This window comes from Benincasa hispida, chromosome 10 (genome assembly GCF_009727055.1).
Source record: "Benincasa hispida cultivar B227 chromosome 10, ASM972705v1, whole genome shotgun sequence".
Lineage (NCBI taxonomy): Eukaryota > Viridiplantae > Streptophyta > Magnoliopsida > Cucurbitales > Cucurbitaceae > Benincasa > Benincasa hispida.
The window spans coordinates 15,939,590-15,962,507 of NC_052358.1; the positions used below are offsets into that span (position 1 = coordinate 15,939,590).

The following is a 22,918-nucleotide window of genomic DNA, read 5'->3' on the forward strand; positions in this document are numbered from 1 at the left end:
AAAAGAGTTCGGAGATTATACCTTTGAAGAACTCTTCTTAGTGTAAATCCCTCCTATCACGAACTCTTCGAACAGTCACGAACCCCTCAAACAGAAACAGAACTCAAACCAAAAGAGGAAGACACAACCATTGGTATCCTTAGTATTCTTAGGGTGAGAACCCAGGAGTGGTAGGCTCTGACTATTTTGGTTAGGAGGGAGCTTGTGAGTTTGTAGGAGGAAGACGATTGAAGAAGAAAGCACTATCGTATAGAGTCTCTGCTTAATCATTTAGCAAAAGAGTCTATCGTATATGCTCTGTGTGAATCGTGTAGATCACTCTCAAAACGTGTAATTTAGATATGGAATAATAAAATAATATTTTATTTATTCCATTTTGCCATGAAAACCACCCACTAAGGTGGCTAGAGAGAAAAAGGGATTAATTATCCAAATAATTACTAATATGATAACTAACTTATCATATTATATTTATAACCTATAGTTTTAATATTACATCATATACAATATAAACTATAGTTTTTTTTCTCTATTTTATGGCATTTAATATAAATTATATTTATATTAAATTTAACAACTATGAATCTCATTCATAGAAAATATAATCGAATCACATTCAAATATTTATTCCTCCAATTAAACTATAATGTATCAAATACATTATGTCAATTATATCATATATAATTGAATTAATTTAATTATATCACATATAATTAAATTCCCGCTTATTAATTTGGACATTTCAAAATAATCCAAAAATTGATTTTCAACTAAATCTTTTTGAGCTACAAGGGGACCTTATGGACTTGTAACTTGAAGCTCCAACGGTACGTGAACAATTAATAAATAAACTCTTTAATTACATTATCCACCATTCGTTAACAGTCAGGCACTCCATTAAAGACCGACAACTGTACTCTTCGCACTACAAATATATTTCTGTGTCCATTGGATATAACTAGTCAACAGTACGATGACCTCTCACAAATTGCTCATAAGTACAGCTAGGCCAAATTACCGTTTAGCCCCTATAGTTACATCTAACTCCTTAAGTACTACTGATTCCTCTAGTGAACAATAGATCATAGTCCCACTATGACTAAACCTCTCCCGAGCTAGGAGAGGATGTGGCGCCACATTGTTCAAGACCGGGAATCAGTCCTTTCAAGATCCACAAGATCCCAAACTAAATTGAAGTACATAGACTCCATTTCGAGATCCATGGCTTTGATCCATTCATCTTTGTCAACATCCTCCATTGCCTTCTTGTAAGACAATGGATCCTCAACCTCGCTATCAGCTACCATAGCTAAGATTTCAGTTAAACTCATATAGCAAATAGGTGGGTTCATAACCCTCCTACTACGTCGAGGTTCCCTCAACAGTTGAGATGGATTTGACCTACTAGATGAACCTACTTCAACAACTCTTATTGAGGTACCAGGCTCTTCAACAACTCTTGTTGAAGATTTAGTAATTTCTTTAGAAAGCTCATTCAACACGATTTTGCTTCTAGGTTTGTGCTCCCTTATATGATCCTCCTCAAGAATAGTAGCATTTGTCGATACAAATACTTTGTTTTCTTTAGAATCATAGAAATAACCACACCTCTTTCCCTTGGAGAAGCCTACAAATAGGCACAACCTTAAACGTGGTTCCAGTTTCTTAGGATTAGCCTCAAGTACATTTGCTGGGCAATCCTAGATTCTAAAATAACACAAACTAGCTTTACGACCATTCTACTACTCCAAAGGTATTCTAGCAACACTCTTGGAGGGAACACAGTACAGGATATAAGCTGCAGTTTCTACTGCATAACCCCAAAACGAGTCAGGTAAGAAAACGTAACTCATCATAGACCGAACCATGTCCAACAGGGTTCGATTTCTCCTCTCTGATACACCATTTTGCTGAGATGTACTAGGTGCTGAGAATTGGAAAACTATTCCATGTTCTATCAAATAATTCTGGAAAGATGAATCCAAAAACTCTCCACCTCGATTAGATCAAAGTGTTTTAATCATTCTATTTAATACGTTTTCAACTTCAGCCTTGAATTTTTTACCTTTTCAAAAGACTCAGACTTCTGCTGAATTAAATAAATGTACCTATACCTCGAATAATCATCAATGAAGGTGGTGAAATATTCATAACCTCCCCTGGCTCTTACATTCATCAGACCATAAAAGTCTGAATGCATTAGCTCTAGAGGTTTTTTTGGCCCTATGACCTTTTCCAATAAAAGGCCTTTTAGTCATTTTGCCTTCAAGGCATGACTCACACATAGGTAAAGAATTTTCTTCTAACTCGCTTAGAATTCCATTCTTTACCAACCTCTCAATCCTATTGAGATTAATGTATCCTAATCTTAGGTGCCAAAGTTGGGCATTTTCTTTAGGATAAATTTTAAGTTGCTTATTTTGAGTTACAACAGTTTTAAACATCTCTATGTTATGGAGGACATTTATTGCTAACGGCCTTAGCACATACAAATTACTTTCCAGTTCAGCAGAATATATATCAACACCATTCTTAGTAATAAACACTTTATTAAAAGAAAATTATAGTTGATATTTACATTCTAGCAAACACTTTACAAAAACTAAGTTCCTCTTTAAATCAGGAACTACAAATACATCATTCAAAATGAGAAATTTGTTATGTAAATTTAACCGGAGACCTCCCACTGTCACAGTTGAGACTACGTGCCCGGTTCCAACTTACATCATCATCTCACCAGCACCAAGCTTCCGCCAAGAACTAATTCACTGAAATGAAGAATAAACATGGTTAATGGTCTCAGAGTCAATAATCCAAGCAGAATCATCATTCTCCACTAAACAAAGTCTCTAAAACAAGCAAATCACATTTACCTGTTTGGCCTTCTTCATTTTTCCAAATATCTGGGGCAGTTTCTCTTCTAGTGCCCATTCTAGTTGCAATGGAAACACTTTCCCTTGTCAACCCTTCTAGTTCCCCTTACCACCCTTCTTCTTCTTCCACTTTTTGGTGCAAGAAGAAGAAGGTGCAGACTTAGTTCCAGAGGTCAAACCTTTATGGAACTTTTTAGATGATGAAGCAACATTTGCTTCACCCTTCTTCTTCTTGCTTTTCAGCAAAAATTGGAAAGTCTGCAACTCGTTAAGTAGAGTTGTAAGGTTGTAGTCAACCCTGTTCAGAACAGCATTGCTAACGAAATGAAGGAAGCTATCTGACAAGGATTCCAAAATAATACTAACCCGGTTGGCCTCATTGATGCTAGACCCATTCATCTCAGCCACGTTGAAGTGGATCATCATGTTGAGAACATGTTCCCAAACAGATGACCATTCTTTCATCCATGAGTTGAAGATGTACGTAAAAGTGTCATGCCTGAGTTACATGGATGGTTGTCTAAACATCCCCTCCAAGGACTCCATGATCTCGCGTGCAATGGCCATGGGCTTATGCTTATTGGCCAAAACTTCGTTAAGGCTAGCCAAGATGTACGCTCGGGCCTTCTCGTTCGCCTATGTCCAACGTTCATACGCGTCTCGAATGTTTCAAGCAGTAGTAGAAGGTGGAATAGGAGGACATTCCTCCGTAAGGACGAAGGGAGATCATCGATGATCAAAATCGTGTTAATGGTATTTTTCCAACTAGCGTAATTTTTGCCAGTTAACTTATCAACGACAAGTAAACTTAAGGTCACGGTAGCCATATTTAAATTAATGAAAAATGAACAAACTTAATTAAGTTTACTTGCATTAAATCACTTTTAGAAAACCAATCAAGTTTTAGCAAAATAGTCTAGTGTACCCTAAGTGACATCTATTTTGCAATGATGCTTCAGTGAAGTAAGACAAAAGTCATCGTAGGGTGATCGAGTGCTCCTTCACTGAAATGAGACATTCTCAACCATTAAATTTGCAACTCCTTGTAACTGAATCTAATAATCACCATTTTTCGGTTCATAATTTGTTAACATCCTTAACAATTCTATGTAAGTGTAACCCCTCATTTTAGGTCCTAGAGTCCTGCCCTAATGAGCCAACCTTAGGGAAAAGTCGATTAGGACAAGAGACTAAAGCAACCCTATCAATATCTGGAAATCAAATAAAGAGTTATGCAAAACTGCCATCCTTTAGGGGGATGCCCACGATGCCACGAGGCGATGCACAAAAACTTTATCCAACCTAATAAGAGAGACCGAGGGATATGTTGTCACACGTCTCGCTCTTACTCTCTCCATTCACCTTGGTATTGACCCACCCAAATGCCACCCGTAGGGGGACACCCATGGTGCCTTGAGGCCAAGGATAGATCTCACGGTGTGAACTTTTAGGGAGAAACATGTAGAGGTTAAAGTGAAGTATCATATACCCCATTTGCCCCTGTAGTTACATCTAATTCCTTAAGTACCATTGATTCCTCTAATGAACAATAGATCATAGTCTCACTACTGGTTCCAAGGTTCACTAACTATTTATGACTAAACCTCTCTCGAGTTAAGAGAGGGTGTGGCACCACATTGTTCAAGACCCAGAATCAGCCCTTAAGGGAGCAATTTTAGCTACTTACCCTTGCGTCGGGGAAGGAGTAAATTCCATCTTATTTAGCTGAGTTCTCAGCTCCCCAATCAGACGAATCCCCAAAATGGTAGGCTTGTTGAGTCGGCGATCTGGCTACTTTCACCCATACAAATCAAAAGACCGCCCTCATAGGCAGAAGTTTCAAGATTAAGGTCATGTTACCCATGGTCATCCTAGTGAAATGAAAGTTTCTATTATGAATGGTGTTACATAACGATACTAAGCATTTCGTGGTCCAGTCTTATACAAACTCTTTTGTATAGAATATCTCCACTCGCATGTCTAATACATGAATGATCAGAATCAGATCATTTAGCGGGCCATACTCGTAGTGTTACCAAGATAAGGTACCGAGCTTTATCCATATACTACAGACCATTTAGGTTATCACTTAAACATGATCCACTTATATGTCTCTACATACATGTTTAAGTTACAAGATAACCTTGGATGTTAGTTTATTGGTTAGTGGTTAATACAACAAAAAGATTAAATAAAATATCATATATTTTATTAAATATACAATGAGTTTGTTCAATACATTTACAAACTATAGGACCCTACGAGATTTAGGGCTTCAACCCCTAAAATTCCGTCGTAACTTGCTTTACCACTAATTATGAATCACTCAAAATTAAAAAGTTAGAAATACCTATCTCTTTGGCAATTTTTAATCCTGCAATGAGTGCTTCATATTTTGCCTCATTATTTGATGCTCAAAAATTGAATCTAAGGGCGTACTCGTACCGTTTACCATCGAGGGATACCAACAAAATCCTTGCACCACACCCTTTTATGTTTGATAATCCATCGATAGAAAGGGTCCATTGAGGGTCAAAACTCATGGAATGTAATGAATAGACCTTTGCTTTACTCCCACCTGGTCGACCCTAAGCTCAACCTTGGCCTCAACATTAGCCAGTGTCAATTCCACTAAGAAGTATACCACTACTTTTCCTTTTATTGAAGTCCTTGATTTGTAGTGAATATCATGTTCGCTTAGTTATATTGCCCATTTCATTAATTGTCCTGACGTCTTGGATTTTTGCAATAATTTCTTTTAGGGAAAGTTAGTTAAAACAATAATTCTATGTACTTGAAAGTAGGGGCATAGCCTCCTTGTTGAGACAATTAGTGCAAGCACAAGTTTTTCTACGTGTGGATATCTAGTTTCAACTCTACCATTATTATACTTGTATAGTAAATTGGGAGTTGATTCCCTTTTTCCTCCTTGATCAGGATTGAGCTCACCATTGTATTGAATGCTACTAATAGAAAAGTAGTTTGTCCCCTCGAACAGGCTTGGCAAGAAGTGGAACCTTACTCAAGTATGCCTTCAATTCTGGAAAGGCTTTGTCATATTCTTTTGTCCATTTGAACTAAGATCCCTTTTTTAAAATCTTAAAAAAGGGTAGACACATGTTGGTTGCTCTGCTGATAAATCTATTTAAGGCTATTATCTTGTCATTAAGATATCGAAGTTGCTTGAGATTGGTTGGAGAGGACATATCGATGATTGCTTGAATGTTTTTTTTTTGGTTGACTTCTATTCCTCTCTGATGAACCATAAAGCCTAAGAACTTCCCTGTTGTTGCCCTAAAAGTACATTTGGTAGGATTTAACTTCATATTATACATGTGAAGGATTTGGAATGCTTTTTCAAGGTCAGCTTCATGTTGACTAGCTTTAATACTTTCCACCAATATATCATCTATGTACACTTCCATGTTTTTTCCAATAAGCGGAGAAAACATGTTATTTACCAATCTTTGATATGTAGCTCCTGCATTCTTAAGCCCAAATGGCATGATCGTATAGCAGTATGTTCTTTTATTTGTAATAAAGGAAGTTTTATCTTGGTCTGGTCCATTCATCTTATTATAGTTGTATTCCGAATATACATCCATGAAACTCAACATCTTGTGACCACCTGTTGTATCTACTAATTGATCTATCACAGGAAGAGGAAAATTGTCCTTTGGACAAGCTTTATTAAGATCAATAAAGTTTATACACATTTGCCACTTACCAGCTGCTTTTTCCACCAAAACTTCATTAGACAACCATTAAGGGTAATGGATCTCTCTAATGAATTTGGCTTTCAACAAATCATCTATCTGGCTTGTTATACTTTTGTTCGGCTCTTGATTAAACATTCATCATTTTTATTGTACTGGTTTGAAATTTTTATCCACATTAAGGCAATGCACTATTATGATAGGATCAATTCCAGGCATATCCTAATGTGACCAAGTAAATATGCCAGCATTCTTCCTCAGAAATCTAATCAAGCTTTCTCTTTTCTTTGCTCCTATTTTGGTTCCGATATTTACCTTTTTATCCTCTGTGGTGATTGAGATTGATTTCAAAGTTCCTACCAACTGGTTTCCTTGATTGGCCTCAATGTCGACCTTGACCTCTCCCCTTCGATTAGGGAATTGATTATTCATTTTTTCTTTTGAGGATTTGAGATTTCTTTCTGATCGGGGTCTTTCTTCCTTGGAACTCCAAGGGTCAGCCTCAGCCTTTTTATCTTGGTTGGGAGATTGAGTATTTCCTTTTTCTTTTGAAGGCTCGAGGACCCCTTTCGACCCATGCTCTCTCCTCTTGAAACTCCAAGAGGCCTCGACCGAACAAGCTTTTTTTTTAATCCACTTTGTTCCCTTCACTGTCTTTTTTGTCCATTGCTTTGGCACGTAGATTCGAAAGCTTCAATTCCTCTAGTTTAAGGCCGTGGGATCTAATTCGTTCTTAGGTTTTAAACGTTTCCTTAGGTCGACCCTTATTTGGTCAAGGCCGAGGAGACTCTTCACCTTGGATGCTCAACAAGTGATGATCTTGATCGATACTATTTTTACATTGGTTGATACCTTCCATTCTTTTATTTATTCCTTTAGGGAATCCAATGGCAAATTTGATGTATGATATTTTCTTCTCCACAGACGATGTCAACTGTTGATGTCAAATTTTGGCCAAGAGAAAAAACACTTGATCTCCACATAACAACAATAGTACATTTTTATTTTTCGGAGAAGAAAGATTGCCTATAAAAGAATAGAAAATTGCACACCGGTAGGGTGTAGGCTACACACGCTCCGATGCTTAAGTCAGAAAGAGTTAGAAGGTTTTCGGTCTAAGTTTTATTCAATTGATTAGCTTACCTTGCTTCTTTCCCTTCTTTTCTATTTATAAGCTCCTACCCTCATCCTTTTCCTTCTTCCTTTTCTAATCACCTCTTCCTTATTCTTTTAGGATTCTACTTCGGATTAAGTCTGTACAAATCATGCCCGGATCGAGGTCAATCTACTCAGTATTCCTCCCTGGTTAGTCTGATCTTCTTCCTTGTAGTTTTGGCCTTTTGGGTTTCCGACCAATGGGTCTACCTTAGTGGCTCACCATCGACTTGAATAAGGTCGACCGGACCCATTTGATTTCCAAACCATTTCTTTAATCTTTCTTTCTTACCTGATTGACGCTTTTGTCCTTGGCTCTAGAATCCACCTATGACAGTTTCAATTTATATTCTTAAAATTTAGGTAAATTTCAATTATGCTCATATTGTAGATTTAAATTGGTTTCAAAACAACTACTTCATTAACTTATTAGTTACACTTAAGATGGATATATAATTTGAGAGTGGAGAAAGAATTTGGAAATTATAGTAAAGTATTGTTTTTCTCTTTGAGGATCAAAATCATTTGGGATTAACAAAATTTTGAGGATATAAGTTCAATACACAACAAAAATTTAGAACACTTTTCATTGATCGACTAATAATAAGGTAATGGCACGAGTGAAGAAATGAAAGAGAGTAAAAAAAAACTCGAGATAACCAGGCTTAGACTTAGTTTGTGATTGTTATAGATTTTAAAATAATTGCTAGCCACTGTCCTTTTAGAAAAATTAGTAAAATAGTGTTCGACAAATTTTAATTTTAAATTAAAAAAACAAGTTATGATGTTTGGTAAATGAATACTAAATTGGTGTATTTTAGTTACATGAATCAAAGTAAGCTTATTATTTTAATCATTTTTGTATTAATAGTTAATTTATAGTTTAATATAATATTTTTTTTATATATATATGATTTGGATTTAAATTAATTTTGTTTAATCTAAATCATTTGATAAAAATTTAAGAAAAGAAAGTTGTCATAACAAAAATTGAACCAATTGAAATTTGAAAATAGATGTGACAAAATATATTGTTATGGGAGGATGATAATTTTAGGAAAGTTAAATCTAAGCGTTAGTATTTATGTTTGTTAAAATATATATATATATAAAAAAAAAAGTGATTATAGTAAATTAATAAATACTTTTTTTAACCAAATGAGGTACGTAGTTAAGTTTAAGAGAGAAATTTTTTAGTATTATTGATAATATGAAAAATTTGTCATACAACCTTAATTCATTACTTACCAATAAAATATAAGTTAAGAAGGAAAAAATTTAGGTGTAGTTCAATCTGAATAACACCCAATAGAAATATGTCACTTGATATTTTTTTTAATAGTTTTCTTTTCATTTCTCTCTGTATGTGAAGGAGATTGAGAAAATGTTGCACCTAATCATTACTCATTTAAAATTTATGTGGAATCCATGAAATAAATGAATAATAATATATTATATAATGACGTATCAAATTATGAACGAAAGTAGTAAGTATTATCGTAATATTGAAAATTTTTGCATAGTGAAATTTTTCCAAAATCACTTTTATCATTTTCTTTCATGTCCAACCCACTCATCCACTCTACTTTTTTTTTCAAACATATTTCTCTTAAGAGGCTCTCTCTTTTTTAATTGTTTTGACGCTTGTTTTTTGAAGTTATTGATTTAGTCTTACATACCTATCCTTATTTTGTTGTTTCATTATTTAACTCATTTTAAAGGTTAAAAAAACTTGAGATTTAAACATCTAATCTCTTGTTTGAGAGTTTATACCTAATCAATTGATCTTAAATATATTAATATACTCTCTTCATCCTTAGGTTTCAAGATTTATGTATGTTATTATTAATTTTTCACTCAATACGCACATAAAGTAATAGATGTTTGTGTGTATCGATTAATTTAAAAGAGTTAAATTACTTACAATTAAATTAGTCTCCACTTATTTTTCAATTTAGATTCTTAGAGTTAATATCTACTAAAAAGTCACTTTTTTTCATTCAACAAAGAGCAAATACAAGATTTGAAGCTTTTGTCTTTTGATCGAGAATACATACTTTAAACTTAATAAGTCATAGTGGTTTTTGCATTTTTCTCCTTTACCAATTGCAATCGAACCCAATTTTCATAAGTGTTTATGTTGACGTTATCATAATATATAACGAGTAATGATTAAATGTAGTCTAGACGATGTGCTCCCACTCTCTCCCAAAAAAAAAAAAACAATTATTGCACACTCTCCACCGAGAAAGAGCATTTTATTAGATCATACATAGACGCAGAAAATAGATACATACATCCAATCGATCACCCCAAGTTTCCTCCTCGTTCTCCCCCGAGTTCACTCGAGAGCAGAATTTTGTATATGCTCATGAGAAATTTGTATTCAGTGCGCATGCCGAACCGTGTCTCGAGCGTCTTTGAATTCCCTTTTCATGTAAATTTCGTTTGATTTCAGTTTCAAAGTATGGACATATCGATGAAGAACAACGGAAAAAAGGATTAAAGAATTCGTTGATGTCTATTTCTACCTGATTCAATCGACAGCTATGGAGTTCGCTTCTCTGTTTAATTTCAGTATTCAGAGACCATGTGAAGCTCTGTTTTGGATTTGTGCCTTTCTATTGGTGCAGAATAGTGAAGGCTCCTCGTCGGATTCCAATTATTTGATCGGACTTGGAAGCTATGACATCACTGGACCGGCGGCGGATGTCAATATGATGGGATATGCTAATATGGAGCAGACTGCGTCTGGAGTTCACTTCAGATTGCGAGCTCGTACATTTATTGTTGCGGAGCCACAAGGAGAAAGGGTTGTATTTGTTAATCTAGATGCTTGCATGGCCTCGCAGCTGGTCACAATCAAGGTGCTTCAGAGGTTGAAGGCAAGGTATTTGAAACATTGCCTTTCGACCTATAACTAAGTTTATGTAAGTTAAGATACTAGCTAGAAAGCTGTTTGTATCATTGAAATAGAAATGTTAAGATATCTGCTGTTTTACGGAAGCATCATGAGTTGACCTAGTGAGAAGTAAAGAGTACGAGTTTGATAAAGGACTCAAAGTGAATGAGTTCATTCAGGGTGGCAACCTATTTATGATTTAATATCCTACGAGTTTTTTAACACCCAAATGTTGTAGTTGTCATGTGAGATTAGTCAATGTATATGTAAGTTGGTTTTAGACACTCATGTATATCAAAAGAAAATATGTTGTTTTACTGATAAAATTGGTGTAATAAGGGAAGGAGATATTGTTTGAACTTTGGATTCATCTCCTAATGTTGTTCATTTTCAGGTATGGAGACCTTTACACTGAAAAGAATGTAGCTATTAGTGGAATTCATACACATGCTGGACCAGGTGGTTATCTCCAGTATATTATATACATAGTAACATCTCTAGGATTTGTGCGACAGTCATTTGATGTCCTTGTAAATGGTATTGAGAACAGCATTATACAGGCTCATGAGAACCTGCGCCCAGGATCTATTTTCATAAACAAGGGTAAGGTATAGGACTCTTATTCATTTCACTTTATTAAGTTGAAGAGCTACATTTTTTTTTTCTCTCTTTCTCTTCCTTGGTGATTTAATCTTGTTGCAAAGAGATGCACAAATTTTTGCGATGACATAGACCAGATTTCGAATGTTGGGTAGAATGCTTTTGTTTGTATTTACGACATATGGATTGGATCTGATGACTGCATGAAGCAATCTATTGCACAACTGGATCCTTTTGCGAGTAAGAAATATGAATTGCCTACTGTTTTTGGTTTCTCAACTTGCAGGGAAGCTTTTAGATGCAGGTGTGAACCGCAGCCCTAGTGCATATCTCAATAACCCTGCAGCAGAGCGCAGGAAATACAAATACAATGTTGACAAGGAGATGACACTACTGAAATTTGTGGATCTAGAATGGGGCCCTATTGGGAGCTTTAGTTGGTTTGCAACTCATGGAACTTCTATGAGTCGTACAAACTCATTGATTAGTGGGGATAACAAAGGTGCCGCTGCACGATTCATGGAGGACTGGTTTGAGAAGAAAGGTGGGATCGGCTCAGGTTTTGATATATCTGTAGATGACAGAATCCCTCGAAGAGTTTCAAACATAATACCTAACCTTTTCACCAATCGTAAGTTATTTGGCTTTACATTGAAGCACTGTTTCGATAATTCAACTCTCTAAAACTGATCGGCTAGGGCAGGTAATGTGGATGCATGTTTAGTATGGCTACAACTTAAGTTCTGTCTTTGCTATAGCTGCTTGTCCTTAAATCTGTATCAAATAGCCTTGACAAATCTATCTACATATCAAGTGAGTTCAAAAAAGAATATATATACATATATCAACTCTTCAATAATTTCTTTATCAACATCGATGGAGCCAGAAAATCAGTAAAGGTTTGAACAGCCTGTTTTTGTTCAATCGTTTCTTCTGACTATATTATGTTAGGCGAGTAATATATTTTTGAGTTACAAGTAGTAGATGCAAGACCACTATGTTTCTCGACGGATTTTAAACATATATTTTAGTTGGTAATCTCTTTTCCTCAGATACTTTATATGTAGGGACAAGTTGTTAACCTCTCACAAATTTTTCAACATCACACAAGCAATTGGGTCTACTACTCTCTTGCCTGAATTTACATTGCCCGTAAAAGTCACATCAACCAACTTCCAATGCCCATACCATCGTTCCATGGTATAGGCATTGGAAGCTGGTTGAGGTGAATTTTAGAACTTTTGTGGTGCATTTGGAAAGAAAGGAATAGTAGAACTTTTGAAGATAAGCCTGTTTCTTTTATTCTTTTTGGACTGTTGTTCAGCATACAGCTTCGTGGTGGTACACAAACTGCACCAAATTCTTTTGTAATTATAGTCTTTCTATGATTTATAACAATTGGAAGGCTCTTATTCACTAGCTCTTTGGGGGTAGCCTTGACCCCTGCCCTTAGGATGTTCTTCTTTGATCTCCAATGAATATGTGATTCTGTTTCTTGTAAAAAAAGAAAAAAGCCTATAACATTGTTCCAATATTCTATCTCAACCAGTGAATTAAAAAAATTGTTCATTAAAATTATCGCCACATAAAATTATAAACCACCTTAAAACAAGATCCAAATAATTATTCTACAGCTTTATGTAACATGCATTTATTTGACTTTTGTCAATTTCTTCATTCCTCTTCTGGTCAAGCTGTTTGGCAAAACTAAAACATTGCTGCGACTGAGATTGTTGTTAGAGTACTCGATGATTTACATGATTTGATCAACTTCTTATAATATTTCATCCAGCGTGTCTATCCTGGTTTTCAATGAAGTATTGACCTGCAGAAAATAGTTTATAACTGCAGTAGAAGGTGTAAATATATTTAAATGAGTTTGGTTGTCAATTCAAATGTCAAATATGCATGTTGCATATAGTTTTGATGACAGAATACTTGGTCAAGCTGCGTACATGGAGCAGTTATTTGTAAAGTCGATAATGTGAATTTGTTTTTTTTTTATAATAAATAAATAATTTTAAAAAAAAAAACCCGGAATGTTGAGAAAGCAAACAAATCATTCTTAATTTCCTGGTATTTTTTTGACACAGATCATGAGTTACTTGAGCTTGCTGCATCTTTCCAGCGTCCTTCTGGTACATCAGCAACCAGGATTCTAAGCTCTTCAAGACGTGTCAGGGGTGCCCTCACGAATGCTGATAAACCTCAATTTGTGTCCGCATTTTGTCAATCAAACTGTGGTGATGTTAGCCCAAATGTTCTTGGAGCCTTCTGTGTAGATACTGGACTTCCATGTGATTTTAATCACAGTACCTGTGATGGGAAGAATGAACTATGCTATGGCCGAGGACCAGGGTAAGTGTCCTGCCCTTGAAGATCCTTACATAATTTCAGAGAAGCTATAATTAATTGTGGCGTCAACATGCCAGTTATCCTGATGAATTTGAAAGCACACGGATCATAGGAAAGAGACAATTCAGAAAAGCAGTTGATCTATTTAATAATGCATCAGAGCAGTTAAAAGGAAAGGTTGACTACCGTCACTCATATGTTGACTTCTCTAAGCTTGAGGTCACTCTTGAACGTGGAGGAACTACTCAAGTGGTGCAAACATGTCCTGCTGCAATGGGGTACTCATTTGCTGCTGGAACCACTGATGGACCCGGTGCTTTTGATTTTAAGCAAGGAGATGACAAGGTAATAATTACATTAATAGGAAATGTTAAACCCATCTCATTGACTCTCGCCATACCTCAACCTTAATGATATTAATTTATCAGGGAAATCCTTTTTGGAGGCTCATACGTAATTTTTTAAAGAAACCAAAGAAGGAACAAATTGATTGTCAACATCCGAAGCCCATCTTACTGGATACTGGTGAAATGACAAAACCATATGATTGGGCAGTAAGTTTCAAACTCCAATTACATGCGCGTAATGAGCTTTCTTAGTAATGATAAATTATTTTGCCCCATTATATTAGAACTATCTAAAATTTGAAAATACAGTATACTGTATAGTTATTTTCCCGGTTAATATAGATGTAAGTGTATCTTCCATATTACATCTACTTATCCGACCCTGTCCATGTATTATGGAATTCATTTTTCATTATTTCTACAGCCTTCAATACTTCCCATCCAAATCCTCCGAGTAGGGCAGCTAATCATTCTTGGAGTGCCAGGAGGTATCAGCTTTCCTTATTGCTTCTACTTTCTCAGCCAGCTTATATTTTGCACATATTGAGAAATTCACCTTCATTTTGCACATCCATATTAAAGCCGTCTTAAAATTTTATATGAGAAACTGTACATGTTGCTTTCAGATCTTTTTATTTGCACATGCAGAAATTGCTTGTTGAAGTTGTTAGATTTGTCCATTTAAACAAAATCGTCTTCGACTGTGTGCAAACCTCAAGCGTGACTGGAGTATGTAGGTCATACTATGCATTTATTATTATGTCTGAAGTGCATTGCATTGTTGTATGTAGTTGCAAAGAAATTGACGAATTTTTCAGAACGATGGAAGACCAGTGGTAACACTGGGAAGATATTTGAGACCTCGGAATTTTTGTTGCTTCCTCGTAGTTTATCTTCAATCTTCCTCTTTTTCTTTATTTCCTTATTTATTATTATGTCTTTTCGGTTGCAAAAAGCAACTCTCTTTCTTCTGGTAATTTTGTTTAACCATTGACATTGCACCGTTCTAAATTGCCAAGTTACATCAAGCAAACTGTAGATCCAGTTTAAGAGTGCTTCTGTTTGGTTATGGGGAACAATTAGCTGGTTGATGTTCATTTTATGTTCGCAATCTTTCAGTTTTCTAGAATATTTATATATCTGCTTACAGAGCCGCTAACAATTCCGGAAAAAGTGTAATTTCATTATCACGTTTGTTGCATTCACTTTGAACATCTTTTGGAATTCTTTTGCTACCAGAATTTTCAACAATGGCTGGGAGGCAACTTCGTGATGCTGTAAAAACAGTGCTAACTGATGGAGGTAAAAGTGAATTGAGTGGCGACATTCATGTTGTTATTGCTGGATTGACAAATTCTTATTCACAGTATGTCACCACTTTTGAAGAGTACCAAGTGCAGAGATATGAGGTTAGTTCTCCATGTAGAGAGTTGCTTTGTGGAATTGAGTTCCTTCTAGGCGATCTAGGAGATCTTTAAAAGAATGGAGAAATATTTAGTCACAGTAAATAAATAAATAAACAAATAGTAAGGTAAAAGAGTGATGGCAAGTTACCCAGTAGTTCGGTTGCAAATGCTGAGGGTCATTACCATTACTTTTATTTCATACCTGCAAACATACACACACACAAAAGAAAAGGAAAAAAAAGTGATGGAAAATGAGAAGTATGCATAACAATCTGTTCCATTTTCTTCTAATACTGTATATGAATCTGTGAGTAGGGTACTCCAACCCATACAGAGTTTTTATTTTCATCTACCTGAAACTTGTAAACGCTGTAAATCTTAATACTGCTATTTGGAACTCGATGAACACATATTCATTTAGGTACTATTGAAGGCTTCTACATTTCCTCTTTAGAGAAAAACAACTAATGACATGTTTGAGAGTGATTTTGATATGGTTAAAATTACTACTGAGATGTATATTTAATCATTCAAAATCAAATTTGATTGTACAAAAACCGAGTTTACTAGTCTAAAATAGATTATTAAATTGCTTTTGAATGATTAAGGTTTGGGCATTTTAAGCCTGATTACATGTCAAAAATTATTTTAATTTTTTCAAAATATAGTAGTGATTTTGAAAGGATTAAAATTATTTTTATAATGTTCAAATCACTCTCAAACATTAATTCTTCAAAACCAATTTTGATGGTATAAAAATAACGTCGAAAAGTGTTAACTAACAATTTAAATGACTAAAAGCATGTACCAGAGTGATTTTGAACCTAAAAATGTGATTTTCAAAATCTTTCACAAAACTCAAAAGCAGTGTCCAGACTTGAATGGCTTTAGTGATGCTATAGCAAGAATTATGTATTTTCTAACTTACCAACATAAAATCTTGGTTTTCAGGGTGCTTCTACTTTATACGGTCCTCATACTCTAAGTGCCTACATTCAAGAGTTTAAGAAGCTTGCCCGCGCGCTCGTCGACGGCCAAGCAGTTGCCGCAGGGCCACAACCTCCAGATTTACTGGATAAGCAGCTAAGCTTACTACCATCTGTTGTGATGGATACAACTCCACATTCAGTAAAATTTGGGGATGTAAAATCTGATGTTCCCAAGAATTCCACCTTCAAGAGAGGCGATATGGTAACGGTTACCTTCTGGTCGGCCTGTCCTCGGAACGATCTTTTGACCGAAGGTACATTTGCACTGGTGGAGATACTCCATGACAAAAAGCTGTGGGTTCCAGCCTACGACGATGACGATTTCTGCCTGCGTTTTAAGTGGTCGAGACCGTTCAAGCTTAGCAGTCGAAGCCACGCAACCATAGAATGGAGAATTCCTAAAACTGCAAGCGCAGGAGTGTACAGAATAACACACTTTGGGGCAGCAAAAAGGCTTTTTGGATCAATACACCATTTCACAGGCTCATCAAGTGCTTTTTGTGTAATGTAGGGAATGTATGTACCACGTAGTTAAATAAATTGCTGTTTAACTAAGGTTCGCCTTCAAATCCAAAAGTTGCTTTACGGGTTTGTTTACATCAATCTTACAGAAATATACAACCAACATGGGCGGTATTTTCTGAATTTTAAAGAATCTTGGCCCATTCACGTTAGGATTTCAACTTGTCTGCCATGCATGTTCTAAGGACGGTTACCTTCTTGTGGATCTACCAAAATTCAATCGTAAATTGCTCTTCCTCATAATAACTCATCAGTTATGAAGCAAAGTCCGCATGCAAATACAAGATACGGTGATACGTCAATTTCTAAAAAGGAAAAGAAAATATAGGTATTGAAGATACTTCTAAAAAAAAAAAAAAAAATCTAAGATATAGGTAAATTTAACATAAATATATTAAATGTAATCCATTAAATATACGAAAAATCATAAAATATCAAGTTAATGAAAATAATACAAAATACAATACAAAAAGTAACATTAGAGATATTGAAGTGCAATAATCAATAGAATACAATAGAAAAAAAAAATCAAATTGATCAAGGAAGAAGATTAGATGGAGAAATATGAAAATAAACAAAGAACTTTGTTGAATTATTGAAAATATTCAAATAGGTTATATTTTGATGAAGATGAAGATTAAATGATTCTAGAATTTAATCTTTTATAATTATTTTCTTTTCTTTTAGTTTTGGATTAGGGTAATAAACTTTTTAAATATGTTGTTTAGTTTTGGGTTGAAAAAGATTAGATGAGTTACTTTTTTTAATTAAAAAAAAAAGACAATGTAAAAACAAATACATACAAATCATTTAGAGTGGGTATTACACCAACCAAAAATTTCCAAATCATGTATCAAATACGAATCTAGAAAGTATCTACTAGTATCAATATCCGACATGTATCTAATATAGATTTTTTGCCTCACATAAAGTATATGTACTTCATAACTCATAAACATTATTAATATTATTTTTATGACAATAATTGCTATTTTGAAATACAACAAATGTGGAATATTAAAAATTTAAACCTCTAATATCAAATGAAGCACTACACATCAATTACCATGAAACTAAACCTATTGAACTATATTTGTTTGTTACTAATGTCAATGTGAAGTAAAGTGGATCTCTTTATAATTACAATATGTAAGTATTCCACGAGAACAATTATGATAAAAGATTGTTCTGGCACTATAAGATCCTATAAATTTTGTAGTCATTATTTGCCTTTGTTAAAATTTTGCACATTTATAAAATAACTCTATCTTCCCCACTTTTTCTATTTATTGAACTCCATCTTCTCTTAATTTATTTTTTTATAGTTATAGAAAAACTCCATCTTACAACTGTACATCTCAAACAAAAACTAACTCCACGGCCAAACCCTAAACTGCAACAACTTACCGTTTGCCAACCAAACATTAATTTATCCCTATTATGCTATTCCGATACTGATAAGGTTTTACCCGATGGGCCCAAGTTACACAGCACAATCCCGAGGATTGCAACTTTTAGAAATGAATCAAAACCAAGGTAAAATGGATCGAAAATTCTGTCTGCATAAATTATGAATATTTAAGAGTTGTATTCTACCACAAGACTCTTCATCGCTTGTGGTAAATCATAATATTGCCCTAAACATTCAATTTCAGTCCTTCCAACTTTCCTAAATATCAAAATCAAATGATGACAAGGGAAAAAAATCAAAATTTTAAGCTCAGGAACAGAGAAGTACATATTGGACAATATAAAAACTCCTAAATTACAACTCACAACTGCTATACTACAGATTGGGGGGGGGGGGGGGGGGGGGGGGGGGGGGGGGGGGGGGGGGGGGGGGGGGGGAAGAAAGAAAGGTTAGGAAACATCCTAAAACAGATCTATAGAACAAACGGTAACGTAATATTTAGGCCTGAGGCTTTGTCTCGTCCTCATCTTCTTCTATTTTGGGAGCCAAGTAAAACCTTACATATCCCATCTCTGCTATTTTGTACTCAACAACAACGGGTAGGTCAGAAGACAAGCTGATTGTAACCGTGTTAGAAAGGGGCGTTGCCTTAGTAAACGAATTCATATACCTTAGAGCAAATGTCAAAGAAACTGGCTCATTCATCTCTATCACTGTTGCTTCTTCAGGCTGCATTGCCCAAAAATGGAAAGACAAAAATCAATATTCAGAATTCAAAAACAGGTTAAGTAAAGCAATTTAGAACCCTGTAATATAAACACAGATGCAGACCTTGTCTACGGTAGTATTCTGCCTGCAAACAATATTGGCAGATCCAATATCACCTCTTGTTGAGAACTTGACACCTTCCTTTGTCACAGAAATTACAACTGCAAGAATTGGTGTTAATTAAACTCTTATAATTCAATAATTTATGATATACGATAATCAATGAAAAATCAAAAGATAACAAAATTTATACCAGTATCACCAATGCTGCTGAGATCTTTGCATATTCTAGCAAACTCAACAGAAGGCATCCTAACAATAGCATGATACTCTGCATCAGGAATTCCAAGATGCTCACTGTCGATGTCCATCAATTTCATCTCAAAATCGGAAATCTTATCTTGGGCTGAATCATGCATAGGACGGACAAAGGGTAAGAAAGAAAGCGTCAGTTACCAGATCCAGAGAAGGCATGTAAAATTGGAATTGAAAAAAATAAGACAACTTGCAACAGATTGAAGTTTTAGCCAATCGACAAAACGTTAGACCAAGGATAAAGAACATGGACTCAATAAAGTAGAGACAGAGATGTCAAAATTCCCGATTTCTGTGACTTCATAGATACAGAGTTCAACAGTTTCAGATGTACTTAACAACCTCTTAAGACGGATCAAATAATCATGCTAAATTAACGAGCCAAAAAAGAACTGACATGTCAATACGGTATCCTAAAATTAACAGATCAAAAGACTTCGAGTAGACGAGAAGTGGACTGATAAACCAAGCACTAAATAACTACAAGAACGAGCAACAGGAATCTAAAATAATTCAAATAACTGAAGAAAAAAAGGCAAGAACAAGATCTTACTAGGGCTTTCAAACATGAAAGTGACAGTATCGCTGCCGTCATCGGCCTTGATTGTAATGATATCATCGTTGCCAGCGCACTTGAGCATTTTCGACATGTTGTTCAAGTTCATTCCCATGGAAATGTTTCTATCACAGCGATAATGCTCGAAGCCCTCCGCTCGAAGAAGAAGAGCCACAAGGGCGACATGGCTCGAATCCATGGCCTGAAGCGAGAATCCAGTGGCCGAACAGTCGAAGTTGGCATCGTTCACCAAGTCCTTGATCGATTCCAAAACCTTCTTGAGGAGCGAACCCTGAACAAGACGAAGTTCCAACATTTTTTTAGAGAAATTGCAGAGCTAGGGCTGGGGATGGGGATGGGGATGGGGCTGGGGCTGGTTAGGGTTTTGAGAAAGAGCGCGAGATGAAGAAGTGGGAAATGAAATTCGAGTTTAGGTTTTTATAGTGAAATTATTTGGGAACGCAATTTGAAATGTGGAGAGTTCGCTTTGGCGGGTCGGGTAATTTTGCCATTCCCGCCACGCTTTTTGAACGAGGCGGGATTGTCGGCCGTTTTTTCAACTGTGGGCTTTCGGTTCGGCCCATTTTTCATAACTGTGGGCTTGCCGTTAGGCCCATGAATTTCCGGATTCTAAGCCCACTGATCATGTTTCCACTGTGGGCTTGCTTGTTGGCTATAATTCATCGTTGTCTAATAACCCCAATGGGCTTGCTTGTTTGCCCATGATTCATTTTCGTTTTAGTCGTCTGTCAAGTAGGCCCATGAATTCTGGGCCAAAATATTCTCTCTTTCCCGTAATATCCACTGTGGGCTTGGCTGTCTGGCCATGATTGATTGTAATCGATTTAAAAACACTTTTATCGTTTTCAAAACCACTCTTACATGATTTTAATCATTCGAGAAACTAATTTTGACGATACGAAAATTATATTTAAAAAGTAAAATTCAATATTATATTGATCTTGAGTGATTAGTGTTTTAAAGTGATTTAAACAATTTCGAAATCACTTCCAAATATGTAATCTATTGATCACCTCAATTTAAAAGCCAACTGATTCTAGAGAGTGTTTCTCTCGTGAGATTTTTTTTTTTTTTTTTTTTGCATGTGTGTTGGGCATTAATAAAGTTATAGAGATGTAGGCGCTAATAAAGTTAGAGAGATATAAATGATTGTGAGTATATAAATATGGTTTATTGGTATGAGACGTTTTTGGTAGTTTATAGTGCCCAAATATACATATTTGAAGGTCAATTTTTAAAGTATAATATTATGGCCAACCTAAATTACTTTTGAGACAAAAAATCGAGGCTTGGGGAAAAAAGTTTTTCTACTAATGTGTTTTAAAAATTTGCACGAATAATCCAAAAATTGGGCCGAAAATATCAAATGACCCAGCTTTTGAAAAAAAAAATGTCGAATAACCCTTTATTGACATCAAATTCGAGTGAACTTACCAAAATATACTCGTGTGCTCGCGGAAAAACATTTGCTCTCGCTCACTCTTGCTGATGATCCATTTGCAAACAACCATGAAACAATGGGTTGTCTTCTTCGCCCTTTGCTCGTCTTTCTATCGTTGGTATCGTTGTTCCTTTCCTCACTCATAAAATCACTATTCTCTCTCGCGTTTGTTGTTGTTCACCCGAGTTGATCATGTTGGAGTTGTTCGTGCAAACTCGCAGTGTTGGAGAAGAAAAAGAAATTACACAGAAGAGAGAGATCAGAGAAGAAGAGACAACGAGTAGAGAGGGAGAAGGGAAAAGGAAAAAGAAAAAAGAAAAAAAAAATAGAGATGTCCAATTTCTCTACAGGGACGGGGATTCCCCGACTAGGCGGAGAATGGGGAGGGAGTGGGTGGAAAAAATTCTCGGACGGAGACGGGGAATGCATTCCCCATCCTGACCCCACCTCGATTAGAAAACATATTTATTTAGTATAGTTATCTAATGTTATGTTATTGTTATTATTATATAAATATTACATTTAAATTTTTTTTTTTTTTTTGGTGCAATTTTTCCTTTTCCTCCCTATGAAAGAGTACATTACGATTTCCTTTTTTTCTTTTTTGTGTTCGTCAGTTTGAACCTCAGTGATATCAATTCTTAAATCGACAGGAGAAGAATTTTTCGGAGGATTGTTTAGGCCGCCAATCGCCGATTACTCTCTCCATTCACCTCTCTCTCAATTGTTGTCGGAGTAGACACGCAAATCCCTTCCACCACCGTTTCCTCCGCTAGTTTCGGTCGAGTATGGCTTCATTCACATGCTAAATCATTTCGAGAAGAGTTCGACAGTTGGGATTTTTCTACTTTGGTCGTCGTTTTCCTTTGTTTATTAGCGTTGGTTTATGTGATTTTAAGATGCAAGCAATATAATGGCTACTTCAGTTTTTTGGATTTTTAGATAGCAGGGTGAAAGTTCTTCTCCTCGTAATTTATGTTGCTTTTACTACTTCAGGTTTATATTATTTTGAATTTTTTTTTAGTCTCTAGACTTGTGTGTTGGGGCTCTGTAATGGGTTTTTTTTCTCTCTTCTGTCTTTCTGGATAAGATTTTCATTGTTATTTTAATTATAAAGCTATAATAAAATTTTAAAAAAATATAGGTAGGGATAAAGAAGTTATGAGTTTGGTTCTCATGCATTTTTGGCCAGCCTATTCGGCAGTAAGATGGCAGGAAGATCTTTCCTTGTGATGAACTTCGAAACTTTGGATCACTATTGTTGTTCCTTGGTGTTTTGTTTTAGTTTGTGATTTCTATTTGGTTGTTATTTGTGATTTTTATATAATTGTAATATGATTTTTACTAGATAATAAATAATTCGTGGTTTTTATTTGATTGTCATGTGATTACTATATGAATTCTATCTGATTTTCATGTGATTTCTATCTTATTAATATCATATTTTTATATGATTGTCACATGTGATTTTAATTAGATATTTAAGTACTTTGTGGTATCTATTTTGATTGTCATGTGATTACATCTAATTGTTACGTAAA

At 35.3% G+C, this 22,918-nt stretch overlaps 2 protein-coding genes across 2 annotated transcripts; one reads left to right on the top strand and one right to left on the bottom strand.

Moving 5' to 3' along the window:
• The first annotated feature begins 10,022 nt into the window (after positions 1-10,022).
• On the top strand, positions 10,023-17,017 carry LOC120088323 (neutral ceramidase 1). The gene is made up of 9 exons (XM_039045540.1): positions 10,023-10,634; positions 11,041-11,249; positions 11,533-11,877; positions 13,340-13,604; positions 13,679-13,946; positions 14,030-14,155; positions 14,373-14,436; positions 15,188-15,357; positions 16,306-17,017. Exons 1-9 carry the CDS (start codon positions 10,294-10,296, stop codon positions 16,852-16,854), a joined length of 2,337 nt encoding a protein of 778 aa, XP_038901468.1. The 5' UTR covers positions 10,023-10,293; the 3' UTR covers positions 16,855-17,017.
• Positions 17,018-18,707: 1,690 nt separating this feature from the next.
• LOC120088579 (proliferating cell nuclear antigen) lies at positions 18,708-20,324 on the bottom strand. Its single transcript, XM_039045975.1, has 4 exons — positions 19,913-20,324; positions 19,298-19,450; positions 19,108-19,205; positions 18,708-19,005 (listed from the first exon to the last, which is right to left on the bottom strand). Exons 1-4 carry the CDS (start codon positions 20,229-20,231, stop codon positions 18,775-18,777), a joined length of 801 nt encoding a protein of 266 aa, XP_038901903.1. The 5' UTR covers positions 20,232-20,324; the 3' UTR covers positions 18,708-18,774.
• Between the last annotated feature and the right edge of the window lie 2,594 nt (positions 20,325-22,918).